Below are 16243 nucleotides of genomic sequence, written 5' to 3'. Positions count from 1 at the left end.
GGGTAGAGTTAAGCACTTCTTTTAACAATAGCAAAATTAAACCAATTATACTTTTTACACAAATTCTTCTTTGACATATTTTCACTTAATAATAAATAACAGTTATTACAATTAGAGCAACTAACACTTACTTGAGCACCTACAATGTGACAGGTACCACTGTAGACATTTTACAAGTATTAATTCATTTAATACACCTACCCTATCTCATTAATAACAAATGAAAAACCTGTGGCACAGGAAGGTTAAGTAACATGCTCCTAATTATCTACTAAAAGTGGCAGATTAGGGACTAAAATTGTTTAAGGATTGGTCTTAGCTCCTTCTATTAAGTCTTGTTGGTTTTGGGGGTTTGTTTTCATTATAACAGATTTACTGAGATATAATTCACATACCATATACTTGACCCACTTAAAAGCTCAATGAATTTTAGAATAATAAGTTGTGCAACCATCAGCACAATTTTAGCACATTTTCATTATCCCCCAGAGAATTCCTATACACACCCCCTATTTCTCTCAACTGCCACCCCCTCAACCCCTGCAATGACTAACCTGTTTCTATAAATTTGCCTATTCTAGATATTTTCTATAAATGGCATCGTACAATATGTGGTCTTTTGCATCTGGCTCCTTTCACTTAGCATAAAGTTTCCAAGGTTCATTCATATTTCAGCATATATTAGAACTTTTTTTTATTGCTGAATAATATTCCATTGTATGGATATGCCACATTTTGTTTATCTGTTCATCAGTGGATGAACACTTGGGTTCCACTGTTTGGGTGTCATAAATGATGCTGTTATGAACTTTCACAGATAAGTTTCTGTGTGGACCTAAGTTTTCATTCCTCTTGGATATATAACCTAGGAGTAGCATTGCTGGGTCATAGAGTGATTATGTTTAGCCTTTTGAAGAACTTTCAGACTGTTTTCCACATTGACATTCCTACCAGTAGTGTATGAGATTTCTATTCTCTCCCACATCCTAGTGTATGCTTGTATACTATATCTTTTTAATTATAGCTGTCCTGGTGGGTGGGAAGTGGTAGCTCACTGTGCTTTTGATTTGTACATCCCCTGAGCTAATTACTGCTGAGCATCTTTTCATGTGCTTATTGGCCACTGTGTATCTTCTTTGAACAAATGTCTATACAGATCCTTTTCCCATTTTTTTGAGGGGGGAGTAATTTATCTTTTTACTACTGAGTTGTAAGAGTTCTTCATATTTTCTAGATACAAGTACCAGATTAAATATATGATTTGAAATATTTTCTCCCCTTCTGTGGGCTGTCTTTTCACTTTCTTAATGGTGACACTTGAAGCACGGAAGTTTTTAATTTTGATGAAGTCCAAATTATTTATTTTTTCTCTGTTGCTTGTACTTTTGGTGTCATATCTAAGAAGGCTCTGCCTAAGCCAAGGTCATGAAGATCTACTTCTGTATTTTTTCCTAAGAGTTTCATAGTATTAGCTCTTAAATCTTATTTACATCTTTTCCTTAGTTGCAAATTAATACCACACCGATTGTACCCACACAACCATCCTGTTTCCTTCTTTAGTACCAAAGTACCTTGATGGTCTAGACCCAGTCTAGTCAAAGGCCAGAAATTATCTGTTTCTGGGATTGTAATTTCTAGTATTGAACAAAGGCTCATCTAGGGGATGTCATAGGCTTCTGTACTATCTCTCCAGTGACACACAGTTAAGGAAATATCTAAGGATAAAGCTACCCTCCTTGCATTCCATAATCATAATTGGAGCATAAGCATCTTCTGTAAAATTTAAACTTATGCGATCTCTATAGTCATATTCATAAGCTCTAAATCTTTGGAAAATACAAATTTAATTGCTCTAATTTTATCTGTGAGACGTGTACACATGTTTTCACAGGATTCCTGTCATGTTTTGAATGTAACCATGACAGAGAAACTGTAATTTAAGTAATAGAATTTACCTCAACTAAGATTTATTGAAGGGCTACTGTCTGCAAAGCATTATGGGAAATGCTGAGATGACCAAGTCATAGTTCTTGACCTCAAGGAGGTTATAATTTAGTGAGGATTAAAAACAAAAACAAAAACAGAGAAACTGATGGTTAAATTCAGTCCTTCTGCAGGACCCTTATGTCCTGAAGGAATTAATCAGGGCACACCTCCCTAACTCTGAAGCTCAATAAACTCTTTATTGTGTGCTTTAAATGCTCCAGCTCTAAATTACAGAGAAACTCCTGAAAAGCTATGTGAAAATTATACTTTTATAAAAAGAATGATATATGTAAGGGAACTTGGCAAATTGGAGGAAATCCTATATAATGTGAAAGTCCCCCTGTAATACAAAGAACACTGTTCCTCACATGAATCTTTGTCTGCTCAAAGCAGAAACCCCCACACTGGTCCCTGTGGGACATACCAGATGATTCCATCATTTAGCATTTTTGATTACCAAATACTTTTCTGTGGGGTTCCTTTTTAATGAGCAATTTTTGAGTTATATCAAAATCTGATTCTTTTTTAATCACAAGTAACACTGAATGTGAATATATTTTCTAGTTTCACACTAAATAACTAGTTTCTAATTGTTCTTAAGACATCTTGGCCCCCAAATTTATATTTCTCTATCCTTTTCCCTTCCAACTCCCCACATCTGGCGTGCTAAAAACGTCCCGTTGCTTCAGGTCAAATTAATGTTTATTTGATGGAATCAAAATTATGTACTCTTATACTAGAAAGAAAAGTGGAAGAATATTTTGGCTGACTTGCGTGGTTTAATTCACATACCACATTCTGGTTTAAATGATTTCATCACTCAGTAAAAAGGCTGCCACAATTTCAGTGGTTTTCTAGTCACAGTCAATAAAGTAAAGAAAAAAAACCCCACTATTTACTTATCTTCATGACTAAGCAAGTCCTGAAAGGAACAGTTAGGAAACTGCTTCAGCAACTTAAAAAATACACACAAAAATACTAGTGACAGAAACCATTTATACTGAGCTAGGAGCTGCAAAACAGTAAGGTTGTGAAAGAAAAGTTTTTGTCTAAATCAACTACATCAACTATTTAAATGCTATTTTAGGAACCTAATGAATAACAAAATTCATTTTAAAATTCTTTAGTAGACTTAGAGCAGGATAGATATTTTATTTTTTTGTCTTTCTTACCTTGTGGCAACAAGAGGGTAGCTGTGACATGGTGACGCCCAGGCATCCCTTGTCCATGGCATACAGTCATAAAGCAGCAAATCCTTCTCAGTCACAGCCATGAGGACAGGTCTCCATTGTTGTCTTCCACCATCTAGTTTTGCCTGTTACAATGGTGAAATCCAGAGAGCAGAGCTAACTATAGTGATATACACCTGTAAAAGTCCCTTCAGTGATGGCCTAACATAGCGGGTCTCCATTTTGTTTTCCCATCCTAACAGACATGAGAAAAGGAAGACATCCCATCAAGTTCCTTCCCATTGGCAGGGATTCTTCACTGGGAGGAGTGCGGTAGATCACGTAGTTTGAGAAAGCTCTCCCTGAATGAGTTACAGATGTTTTCTAACGATGTGACAGTTTCTTCCCTATTCCACAATAACTAATTATCATCAATTATAATTAAATATGTGGTAATCTGTTCAAAATGACAATAGTTTTAATATATCCAGTGTGGGAGTAACATCTTCTAAATACAGGATAGAAATTCTTACTAAATAATTCTATAATCTAAACACCAGTGTCTTTCAAATATTTTTGATCAAGACCTACAATAGGAAATACATTTTTACATTGCAACTCAAAACACACATGTAAATACTGAATTTAAAAATTCCCTATACTTTGTGCAACATACTTTGGTAATTTCTATTCTATCTTTTTAAAATGCTGATACGACCTACTACATTGTATTTTGGAAAACACTGATATAAACTATTGTCAAAGAGTTCCCCATTACATTTCAGGAAGTTTATGTTTCAGTTTCAAATGTACCATTGCATTTAACTGCATAAAGCTCAAGTTATCTCTGTGAGGGTTTTAAAACACAGGCAAACAACTACCATTTAAACATACTGTCAAGGATCCAAGGCCAAAAAGCAAAAGACTGTGCTCAAGAAAAGCCCTGGTATCATCAAATGTTTGCCTTCCTAAGTTGAGACATTTGGGGAATGCTTAACAACAAGATTATTTTAACACTAAACTTTCAGCTTACTATCACTCACACCTTCAAGGCCAATTCAAATTGATGAATCATTTGTCTCTTAGTTGTCTTCAGAACCACTTTTTATTTTCTCTTCCTTAATGACCTCTGAAGGTAATATGGATGTGTCAGGGGACCTTAACAAAACGTCTATAATCTGAAAAGTAGCCTGAGTAGTTCAGTTCTGCACTGTAACATCTACCACCAGGATTTTCTCTCCTAGCTAGAGCCACAAGCTGATTGCAAGAGTGGGAAATTAATTCCAGTCAGTGAAGTTATCCATGTTTGACCATGTACTGAAAGCACAAAACATATGACCTGACTGAGAATTTAAGCCAAGTATGGTAGAAATAATTATATTTTCCTTATTGGTAAACCCAAGATTTCTAAGACTGTATATTGGTCTCGGGGTTAACTGTAATATCTGGAGGAAGAGTATCAGCTCTAACAAGATTCTCTCAGATTCTCACATTTTTGGGTCATAGATATCCTGAAGGGATTTCTCATTTATGTGCACTACTAAGTTTTTGTCTGTGTGATTGTTATAGACAGTATTTCAATATGGTAAATAACATAAAAATCTATCTTTGCGAAGGGATAAAATGATCATCTGATTTTCTTAAATTAATATTTTTGCTAAGTTATAAGAGAGAGATTTTGAAGGCTAGATCAGAACATATGCATTTGGAAAGCCTAAATTAAATATATTTCTTCTCAAAGAAGATATCAGGTGCTAAAGGAAAACTGCTAATGCCAATAGAAGCAATGTCTAATTTCAAGATGGAAAACTTTTTGTTCAATTAACAATTTTTCAAAAGTGTTTAGCTCTTTTGAGTCCTTAGTTTTTGGAGTGTATCTTTTCCCTCTTCTACTTACCACTGGAGAAAAATGAAATCTCAGTTTAAGTCATTCTGTTTGCCTATTTGCCTTCACTTATAAGGATACTGTTTGCTTTCACTGGAGTCAAAATGCTGCCTACTATATATAGTATGTGTTTATGGTTGTGGTATCAGTATAAACAGCCTTGGGGCTCTACTATTCAATTTTTGGTCAGAGGAAAAAGAAACACTAATGTTAGGGTTCTGGTTTGCTTGTGTTTCAACATCCACACATTCATGCACCTGGCCAAAGAACAGCCTTCTCCAAATTTTATTTTCTAATGAATAGAGTTGAATAGCACTAAAGATAAAAAAATTAGTCAGTTATTATTCATTCCCTAAATCCTTAATCCTATAAATCTATGTTTTTGACAGATGATGTACTTCTGTACATCAGAAGATACAGAAAACATGGAGCAAAAAAATAAACAAACCATTCCACTAACCCTGATCTAGTGTATATGTTCCTAATTTGAGTCTTTACACATTTTGAGAATAATCAGGGACAAAGTAGGAACTGTGGAAACAAAGCTTTCTTTGGCTGCCTTGGCTTTTCCAATCAATACTTAAATGCTTAAAAATACTTATCTACAAATAATGTATGTCCCTCCATTTGGTGGACTTCAAGAAAATTCCCTTTTCAGAATATAACCAACTAAAAGGTAAACTATCAGTCACATTAAAATCAATATCAATAAAGAGACAGAAGTCCCTTGCACAGAACAGATTACCTATTGATTACCAAATATCTGCAGCATAGGTTTTCCCTATTTTAAGCAAACTCAATTCATGACAATGTTAAATTAAAAAAAAAAAAAAGATAAATCAAGGAGAGATCATTTAAGGTTAAATAAATGACCTCTCCTTAATTTATCTGCCCCAAATCACTACCTTTTCTAAGTACAACTGAAAGTTTCATTTATATGCAAGCTTTTCAGGAAATACATCTATTGCTAAAATAAATGCTTACCTATTTTAAACAGATTATATGATCTAAAATTATCTTGCCCATTTTCATACTCATACAATTAAACAATCTTATAGTTAGAAAAGGCTTTGGCATTTACCCAGTAGAACCTTTACAGATACATGAGCTTATTATAATACCTCTGAGAAATGGTATTCAGTCTTGCTTAAATATCTTATTCTGAGTGATATTTGATTTGGGTAACCCAAACAACTACTTAAAAAAAGTAAAAATCATGAGTATTTTAGAAATAGCACTTTGGGTTACTTTTGTGATATTATTTTTAAAGAAGTTGAAACTTTTCTACTTGGTATTATTTCCCAACCCTCAGCTTGTGTTCTTGACAATATTTTATCACTAATGACTTGTTTGCTTGCGTTTTGCATGTATATATGTAGACAAAGGAAAAAAATTACTGAACATCTACTATATACAAAGCATTAGGCTAAGTTCTCTGGCGGTGAAAGATTTGGAAAAAATGTGTTCCTGTCTTCCAAGAGCTCACAACTGAGTGGAGGAAATACACTAAATATGGTCTATAAAGGGCAGACTGTGATGAATTGGTGGCTTTATTTTTCTCCTTTCTACTTGTCTGTTTGTAGCATAAACCAAATTAAGTTTACTTTAGAAGTCTAGCAACTCTCATTCATTGCTGGTGGGAATGTAAATTAGTTCAACCTGATGGAAGGCAACTTGGCAATATTTATCAAAATGACAAATGCATAAACCATTTGTGGTAGTTTAAAAATATGTCCACAAAATATATGTCCACAAATTCTTTACTATTCTTCCCTTGAAGAAGTAGAGCCCTGGGGTGTAGACTGGACTTAGTAACTCACTTCTAATGAAAAGAAAAGAGCAAAAGAGACTGGGTCATAAAAGGTACTGTGGCGTCCATCTTGTTCTCTCTCTCAGATCACTTGCTCTGGGGAAAACTCACAACAATGTCTCGAGGATACTAAGGCAGCCCTGCGGAAAGGCCTGCATGGCAAGGAACTGAGGACTTCTGCTAATAGCTTTGTGTCCAAATCATGTTGTAAGTAAACCTGCCAATCCAGTCAAGCCCTCAAATGACTGCCACCCTGGCTGACAGCTTGACTGCAACTTCATGAAGGATCCTGGGCCAGAATCATCCAGCTAAACTGCTGCCAGATTCCTGATCCTTAGAAACTGTGGGAGGTAAATGTTATTTAAAAGCCACTAAATCTTGGGGTAATTTGTTTTAAAGCGATAGATAACTAATAGACCCTTTGACCCAGCACTTCTGGGATTTATCCTATAAGTATAGAAATAACCCCTGTTCTATGAACTCTAACAATCCAAGCTCACTATCAAAAACTTAAGAACCAAATACATTCAGATAATGTGTTTCCTTGTTATCTGACCTATCTGAACTTGGGAACCAAAGAGTTTGGATAGCACATGTGTGAAAGGACAAACTACAAGGTTATTCACTGTAGCATTCTTGGTAATGGCAAAAGATTAGGACAACAAAACTGGGGAAGTGCTTATTTAACTATAGCCACACAATGGAAAACTGTACAGTTGTAAAAAACAATGCACTGTAGCTGAAAAAATTTTTCAGATCAACATGACCTTGAAACTTAGTCATTTTCAACATTTTGCATGAATGAAAAATTATTCTCTCTTAAAAAAAAAGAATACTCTTTGTGCATTGATATGAAAAGATCTCCAGGATATACTGTCTAACGAAAAAAAGGGAGAAAAGTATAAAGCAGTGTGCATAATATGCTCTTCTTTTATAAAAGAGAAAAAGAAGAACATATGTTTATATTTGCTTTTATTTGCATAAAGAAACTCTCAAAAGATTCACTAGAAAGGAATGAAAGTGATTACCTCTCTGCGGGCAAGGGCACAGGAATTAGGTGGATGGGGGACCAGAAGACTTTTCAGTTTGGATAGGGGACCAGAAGGAGAGTAAGACTTTTCACTTACTAACTTTTTATTCTGACCTTTGAACCATGTGAATCATATTATCTTTTTAAAATCATGAAAGTTTCTAACATTGCTGAAAGCACAGAACAATTACCACTCAATTGAGTTTTTCAACCAGCATATAAAAATATGGAAACAATGATAAGCATACTAAACTACTAAAACTTCCAAAGTCATAAATACTTATATATGATTTTCATTAGTTTCTTCTGCTTAGTTATTCTAATATTTCCAAGAAATCATCACAGTTCTAATTCTGTGTTATAGTTTATTATAATCATTATTTGAAATGTTCATAAAAATCTCAAAAGCTGAAAAAAAGATTAGTGGAGTCCAAAATTGGTCCACAACACCAATCACCTGAGGAGCTACCAAATGCCCCATCACAGATCTACCAAATCATAACTCTGTTGAGGTGGAGCTGGGGAGCCAGACCTGGGAAACTACTTAAACAAAACAAACAAAAACACAAACAAAAGACCAAAACCTCACTGGGCGGATACTATGTAATCCCTGCCCCCTTGTACACATGAAGGAATTAGGATTCAATGAGATGAAGGAACTTTTTAAAAGATCTAAAACCAGTGAAAAATAGAACTAGCCCTTGAACACTCGTCTCTGAATCCTTAGTCTAGTCTTCTCTTCTCAGCTACCTCTGGACCAGCTGATAGTGAAGGACCGAAAGAAAAAGGGTGTACTCTAATATCATGTAGAACTTTTAGTCTTTCTTTTGTCAAACTTGGGATCTAAGCTAACTTGGATTATGTTCTTCCTTTCCCTTCACCCAACATCCACTTAGGTTTTCTTGTTTCTCTTCTTTCCATTTTTCAGTTGTAGAGGACAACTATACATGTGTTCAGGGGGAGGGTAAAGCTCAGTGGTAGAGTGTGTGCTTAGCATGCACAAGGTCCTGGGTTCAATCCCCAGTACCTCCATTAAATAAACAAACAAACAAACAAATAAACAAACCTAATTACCTCTCCCCCCAAATAAAATAAAATATTAAACAAAACATAACAAAAAAACTATACATGTGTTTAATGGCATATAAAATATTGTGCATATTTTACACTTTTCTGAGACCAAGGGAGTAAGCCTGTTGCCCCTGAAACTCTGTCGACAGACTAGAACAGGGACTGGGAAACTATGACCTCAGGGCCAAATGTAGCCCCCTACCTGTTTCTGTAAATAAAGGTTTATTGAAACACAGCCACACCTATTCACATGCAAATTGTCTATGATTGTGTTCTTGCTATAATGGCAAAGTCAAGTAGTTGTGGCACTATCTGGTCTTTTCAGAAGAAGTTTGCTGATCCTATTCTAAAATCATGAAAATTGTCTTCAGTCATGAAGGACAGAGATGTTAATAAGAACCTCTTTCTACTTACATTGTGATGATGGTTATCATGACAGTCAATTCTTCTGGTAGAGGTGATAATTAGCAACAAATAGCTAAATGGCAGGGAGAAGAAACCAAAGACTGACTAACAAAAGATCTGCAAGCTGGACATCTAGGACCTGACTGCATGATAAATATTAGAGATATATGAAGTGGGGGAACTATCCTGGGTCTGAATGGTAACTCAATGAGACCCTGCTCTGCCTCCCAGCCTACCTGTTCTGCCAGCCAGGCAATGTGCTTGACCTCCTTGCTGCCTCCCGCTGTACTGGTTGCACCAAGCATGGCATTGAGTTCAGCCAACACCTGTGGGAGGAGAGCCATTATGTTGGTGTGGATAGCTACGAACCAGGAGTGTGCTGTGGCTGTATCCTTGCAGCGTAGGATCAACGTGTTCCTGCTATCAGGAGAATGTAGCTCTATCAATCTGCGTGGAAAAAGAAAAAAAAAAGTGAGCTAGATCAGAAGTCATCAAACCTGCCAGGGTTAAACATACATAACCGAAAATCTACTTTAATTTTACATTCTAGAATATAAATACTTTCTCTTAATTCCTTATGCTCCAAATCCAGAGAAATCCATATATGGAAAGGTGATCACCAGAAAGACTAACTGCTAGGTTTGTTGTTTCAGTGTTAATGTAATGACTTAAGAAGAGGGAACCTATTGTATCTATAGTATTGTGTCTATAGTAGAACACTTCACTTTGTCTTAATTTCCATGTCCAAGAAATGGAAAGCATGTTTGTTGAATTTCATAGGTACATTGTAAAGAAGGAACTAATATTTTTTTAAGTACTTAAAAAATTCTGGTATATGGTATTGCTAGGCAAAAAAAAAAAAAAAAAAAAAAACAAAAAAAAAACCAACCTACTGCCAAATAGTGAACTGAATTTCCATTGTGTGAAATAAAGAAAACAGCTGAAGAATATGACTGAAAATTTGGAATTATTTTTTAGGGTCTGGGTAACACTATATGATTAAATTATGCACTGAGTCACAGAAAAATTAGTTAAGAGATCTTCAGCTCTATGACTATTATCTGTTAATGCTCAACTGAGAACAATCTGTACTTCAAAAGTAACCTTTAGGAATTATCTAATTTTTTTTAGATAATTGAACAGAACAAATTCCTTATAAAGCAATTTACTGGATACTGCTTTATGTTCTGGTCAAAGTTTTTGCCAAGATGAATTTTAAAAGTCAATAAATCAATGACTAAAATATATATACTGCTGTGAACATATATATCTTTCAAAATGGAAAAATTAAAAGCTCTTAGGAGTGTTTTCCATGATAGACTAGAAATTGACAAACTGCCACTGACCAAGGAGAGATCTTTTTATTCTTTTATCTTTCTGAAGACAGTTTTTGCTTCCTTGAAGCACTGTTACCAGATCCCACACTACCTGGCAAAGACAAGCAGTTTACATGTACCCTAGCTTTCTGCCTTGAAGCTTTCATTCCTTTCTTTTGTCATATTTCTAAACTGTTTACAATTCCAAATATTTTAATTTGCCATATTTAATATGGCAAATATTCAATCTCAACTCGGGTCAGTCCTTTCTTTCTCAAACATTTGAGAATCTACTTCATGCCATATACTATCCTTGACACTGTGTTAGAGACACAGTGGTGAAAAAGATAAGATAGAAAAAATTAGTCTCTACTCTCACTAGGCCTATCATCTAATGGGGAAGGCAGAAAATTCACAATTAATTAATAAACAATTACAGGTCACAAAAACCACTTCTGTAAACTACATACATGACTACTATGAAGTTCTTGGCTAAAAAAGGTACTCCCAAGGTGGAGGTGGCAGAGGAGGACTGCAATGGATACCTCTGTACCTCTGGGGCACTCTTACCAAGCTGGGGTCATGTTATGAGACAGTTTATAAACACATCTACCTGGTACCTGTCTACTTATCCACTCACCTGCCCTCCCACTGGAATTACCTTTACAGTTCTAGGGCAATAGCGAAGTAAGCCAAAAGTTCTAGAAAGTAGCCAAAACATAAAATAAGATCAATGAATAGCCAAAACCCTTAACAAAGCCCAGACTCAAAAGTTCATATTATTCAGAGGAGTATCTTTAGATAGCAAGTCACATGTGATTTGGTTTTTGTTTTAGTTACAGTTCTGATGAATTTATTTGATTTTGTATCCTACAGTTTAACACAGTGAGAAGTAGCTTGGTACCAAAATTTTGGGAGTTTTGAATAGCAGGTTAAGTCTGGATATTAATCAGAAAGCAACACGGAATCACTGAGGACTCAATATGATCAAAACAATGAATCAAAAAATTTTTTATGAGTTATCTGTACATCCATGTTCATAGCAGCATCACTCACAACAGCCAAAAGGTGGAAATAACCCAGATGTCCATCAAGAGAATGGATAAACAAAATGTGGTATATATATACACAATGGACTCTCATCAGCTTTAAAAAGGAAGTAAACTCTGACCCAAGCTACAACATGGGTGAATCTTGAGGATGTTATTCTAAATGAAGTAAGCCTGTCACAAAAGAGATAATATTTTATGAGTCCATTTACATGAGGTATCTAGAGTAGTTAAACTCATAGAAACAAAAAGTAGAATGGTAGTTGCCAGGGGCTGGGAGGATGGAGAAATGGGGAGTTATTTAATGAGTGTAGTATTAGTTTTGCAAAATGAAAAAGTTCTGAAGATTGGTATTACAATGATATGAACATACTTAACACCACTAAAAAATGATTAAGATGGTAAATTTTATGTTACATGTATTTTACCACAACTAAAAATTTAGAAATAAATAAATTTAAAAATAATCTTATGGTGGGATGTAAGATGGATTACAATAGAGAAAGAAATGACCTGGGAAGATTTAATTGGACCCAAGAAGGATGAGACTACACAGAGCTCACCAGTGGGACACAGACTCCTAGGCAGGAGGAACTCCTCCATCCTAAAGGCCTAGCACAAGTAGAGAGAGGAAGAAAAGAGATCTCTGACAGTTTAAGAGTCATATTGACCTTTCCTTAGTTCTCTGTTATAATACTTATTCCTTTTAATGTAATTTTTCACTGTATCAATTGTTGCTGTCATAGTCCTTAAAATAAAGATTTGTTGGCTAAAAAGTGATTATATTATCTAGAAGAAAAATAGTTATGTATTTGTTATGGGAAGATTTAAAACAGTACACTACACTAGATAACAATAAAATATTGCACAAAAATGTAGTCATCTCTGTTATAATCCTTTTGATGAGTTAATAACTGTATTCCTCAGAGAAACTGCTCAAATAATCATTAAAGTAGCTAAACTTACTTTGGGTTAAATTTACTTAATGACAACTATCTATAAAATGTACTGCTAGATTATTAGATAATATATGTGTACAAACTCAAAGCAGGTTATTTTATATTTTACTATTTACACTAATCTCAAAAATAAAAAGGTTTTCTAGAACTTTCCATATAAGATGGCAGTTGAGCACATACATCTATTCTACTCTTTCCCAAAATCCCACTAAAAACAATTGAAGGGGATTAAAAAATAATAATAAACTTTTTTTGAGCAGTATCAAGTTTACAGAAAAAAAAAAAGAGCAAAAAGAACAGAGAGCTCCCAAATACTCCTGGCTGCCCCTCATCCTACTAGCATAGTGCATTAGTGTGGTACAACTGTTGCAACTGATGAGCCAATATTGATACATTATTAACTAAAGTCTTGGTTCACTCTGTGTTGTACATTCTATGGATTTTGATGAAAGTATAATGACATATCTACCATTACAGTATTACTCAGAATAACAGTTTCACTGCCCTAAAAATCCTTTGTGCTCCACTTACTGATTCCTCCAGCACTCAACCCCTGACCCGTAACTCCTAGCAACTGCTGATCTTTTCACTGTCTCCAAGGAATCATATGGTATGCAACCCTTTCAGATTGGCTTCTTTCATTTAAGTTTCCTCCATGTCCTTTGTGGCTTGAGAGCTCATTTCTTTTTATCACTGAATAATATTCCCCTGTCTGAATGTGCCATAGTTTGTTTTATCCATTCACCTATTGAAGGACTTCTTGGTTGCTTTCAATTTTTGGCAATTATTATTAAAGCACGTGTGTATAGGTTTTTGTTTGGACAGAAGTTTTTAATTTTCAACTCCTTTGGGTAAATACCAAGGAGCACAACTGCTAGGTCACATGATAAGAGTACATTTAGCTTTGTAAGAAACTATGAAACTGTCTTCCAAAGTAGCTGCACCAGTTTGCATTCCCTCTAAAAATGAATGAGAGTTCCTGTTGCTGAACATCCTTGCCAGCATGTGGTGTTGTCAGATGGATTCTGGCTATTCTAATATGTGTGCAGTGGTATCTCATTGTTTTAATTTGCAGCTTCCTAATGGCAGATGATGTTGAGCACCTTTTATATGCTTATTTGTCATCTGTATTTCTTCTCTGGTGAGGTGTCTTTTCAGATTTATTGCCCATTTTTAAATTAGGTTGTTTTCTTACTGTTGAGTTTTAGGAACCCACTGTACATTTTGAATATCAATTCTTTATCTGATATGTATTTTACAAAGATTTTCTCCCTGTCCGTGGATTGTATTTTCATTCTCTTAACAGTGTGCAATGGTTAATTTTATGTGTCAACTTGACGGGGCTAAGGGATGTCCCGATGCTGGTAAAACATTTCAAGGATTTGTCTGTGAAGGTGTTTCTGGGATAGATTAGCATCATCAGTAGACTGAGTATTAGTGGCCCTCGCCAGTTTAGGTAGGCATCATCCAATCCATTCAGGACATGAATAGAACAAAAAAGCAGAGGAGGGGCAAATTTGCTCTCTGCTTGAGTTGGGACATCCATCTTCTTTTCCTGCCCTCAAATATTGGCTCTTCTGACAAAAAAAGATTAATATAATGCTGTTTGTAACAATATATATGGACCTAGAGGTTATCATATTACGTGAAATAAGTCAGAAAAAGACAAACACATATGATATCACTTATATGTGGAGTCTAAAAAAAGACAAATTTTATTTACAAACCAGAAATAGACTCACAGACACAGAAAACAAACTATGGCTACCAAAGGAGAAATGAGGGGAAGGATAAATTAGGAGTTTGGGTTTAACAGACACACACTACTATATACAAATAGATAAAGAACAAGGATCTACTGTATAGCACAGGGAACTATATTCAATTTCTTGTAAATCAACTACACTTCAATAAAGAAACAAACAAAAAAACTCCAACATTGGCTCTCCTGGTTCTTGGGCCTCTGAACTTGGACTAAGTTGTATGATGGGCTTTCCTGGATCTCAGCTTACAGGAAGCAGATCATGGGACTTCTTGGCCTCCATAATCACATGACCTAATCCCTATAATAAATCTATCTTATCTTATCTTATCTTATCCATCCATCCACCCTTTTGGTAGTTTCTCTGCAGAATCCTAATAATATACAGTGTCTTTTATAGAGCAGAAGTTTTAAATTTTAATGAAGTTCAACTTACCAATTTTTTCTTTTATATACTGTGCTTTGTTATCACTGAACTTTAAAGGGGATTTTAAAAAAGCATAATCCTCCAAGCTCAGGGAGAAGAGAAGAGCAACTCCAACAAAATTTTGGAAGCTGGCAAGCAGACAGAGGAGTTAAATGACTTAGCAGACCTAAGAAAAGTGGGGAGAGTCAAATCTGAGCCAGTCCATGTTGCAGAATCCCAAAGAGGCTGGGGAATTGGAGGCACCAGTTGCCTCTGGGAGTGGGAGTAAAGCATGCAGCTAAAATAAAGAGGCTGGCTGAATGTTTCAGCATGCTCCACACCCAACGGCCAGTGACTGCCCCACCCTCAGCCCAGCAAAATATTCACATTCACCCTCATCCCACCAAAATGAGTGGAAGAGCCAGTGATGTTCTTAATGCAGACCCTCTATCAGGCTGGTCATTTTCTATAAAGGCTATTTATTTCCACCTGGTTGTTATGGCACTCTAACCAGCTTAACATCCTTAATCACATGCTAAAAGTTCAGTTGCAAAATCATGATGAAAAATTGCTTTCACTCCTCCCACTGACCTACTTAGCACTAAAGACAGGAATCAGTTCATCCTTCTCTAGCCACAAAACATTCACCTTCTGAAAAAGGCTTTACATCTCATATAGTTCCTAGGACAGTCTCTTAGACAGAGCTCCTTTGACAGTCTATAAACTCTGAAAATCCCGATGTCAAAGATCCTAATTTTTAATAACTGGAAGAATGGAAAGTAAGTCCATTATAAAATAAAAGTAAACCTGATTAAACATGAGAAGATACTGGGATCACAAGGCTGGAAAAAGATGAAAACAGGAAGTAAGTTAGTTCCCATGACAGAATGACCATCTTTTCATGAAAAAACAAATTTTGCAGTGTTTCTTAAAAAGTGATTGCGAAACAGAAAATTAAATTAGGAGAAACAGAAAAGAAACTCCAAAAAAGGACTGATGACTCTAGGATCCAGAAGTCTGTTTTTGAAGAAGCAGCCCCTATAGCTGATAAAGGAGACAAAGTGTTTCGTAAAGTCTACTGCTGTTTTAAAAGAAAAATTCAAATGAAAACTCTGCTAATAAAAATTAGGAGTCAGTCTGCCAGTAATTGTTTGGGACCACAGGAGAGAGGAAGAGACGGCTAGAGTGTGAAGAGTTTTGGCCTGTAGTCAAACCACTGAGGATTTCCTGAGAAATGCAATCACATTTTGATCAGATGAATCAGATCATGTTTAGGTACACAGAAGGATAGGATTCTGTAAGTCCAGCCTGCTTCTTTCTTCCATTTAATAAAGTCTTTGACATAACTTATGTGTTCAAATTTAGTAATAATCATATTGTTTTATATGTCATAAA

The 16243-nt window shown here is 35.4% G+C and overlaps 1 protein-coding gene across 1 annotated transcript in view; it reads right to left on the bottom strand.

Moving 5' to 3' along the window:
- The window catches only part of SNTB2 (syntrophin beta 2), a 90038-nt gene that overhangs the window by 25650 nt on the left and 48145 nt on the right, over positions 1-16243 (bottom strand). The window contains exons 3-4 of the mRNA XM_032486621.1: positions 9593-9803; positions 3159-3301 (exon numbers count right to left, since the gene is read on the bottom strand). Of these exons, the coding sequence (XP_032342512.1) occupies positions 3159-3301; positions 9593-9803 (354 nt within the window). The remainder of the gene's footprint in view (positions 1-3158; positions 3302-9592; positions 9804-16243) is intronic.

This window comes from Camelus ferus, chromosome 9 (assembly GCF_009834535.1).
Source record: "Camelus ferus isolate YT-003-E chromosome 9, BCGSAC_Cfer_1.0, whole genome shotgun sequence".
Lineage (NCBI taxonomy): Eukaryota > Metazoa > Chordata > Mammalia > Artiodactyla > Camelidae > Camelus > Camelus ferus.
This window is presented reverse-complemented; position numbering and strand designations above follow the sequence as displayed.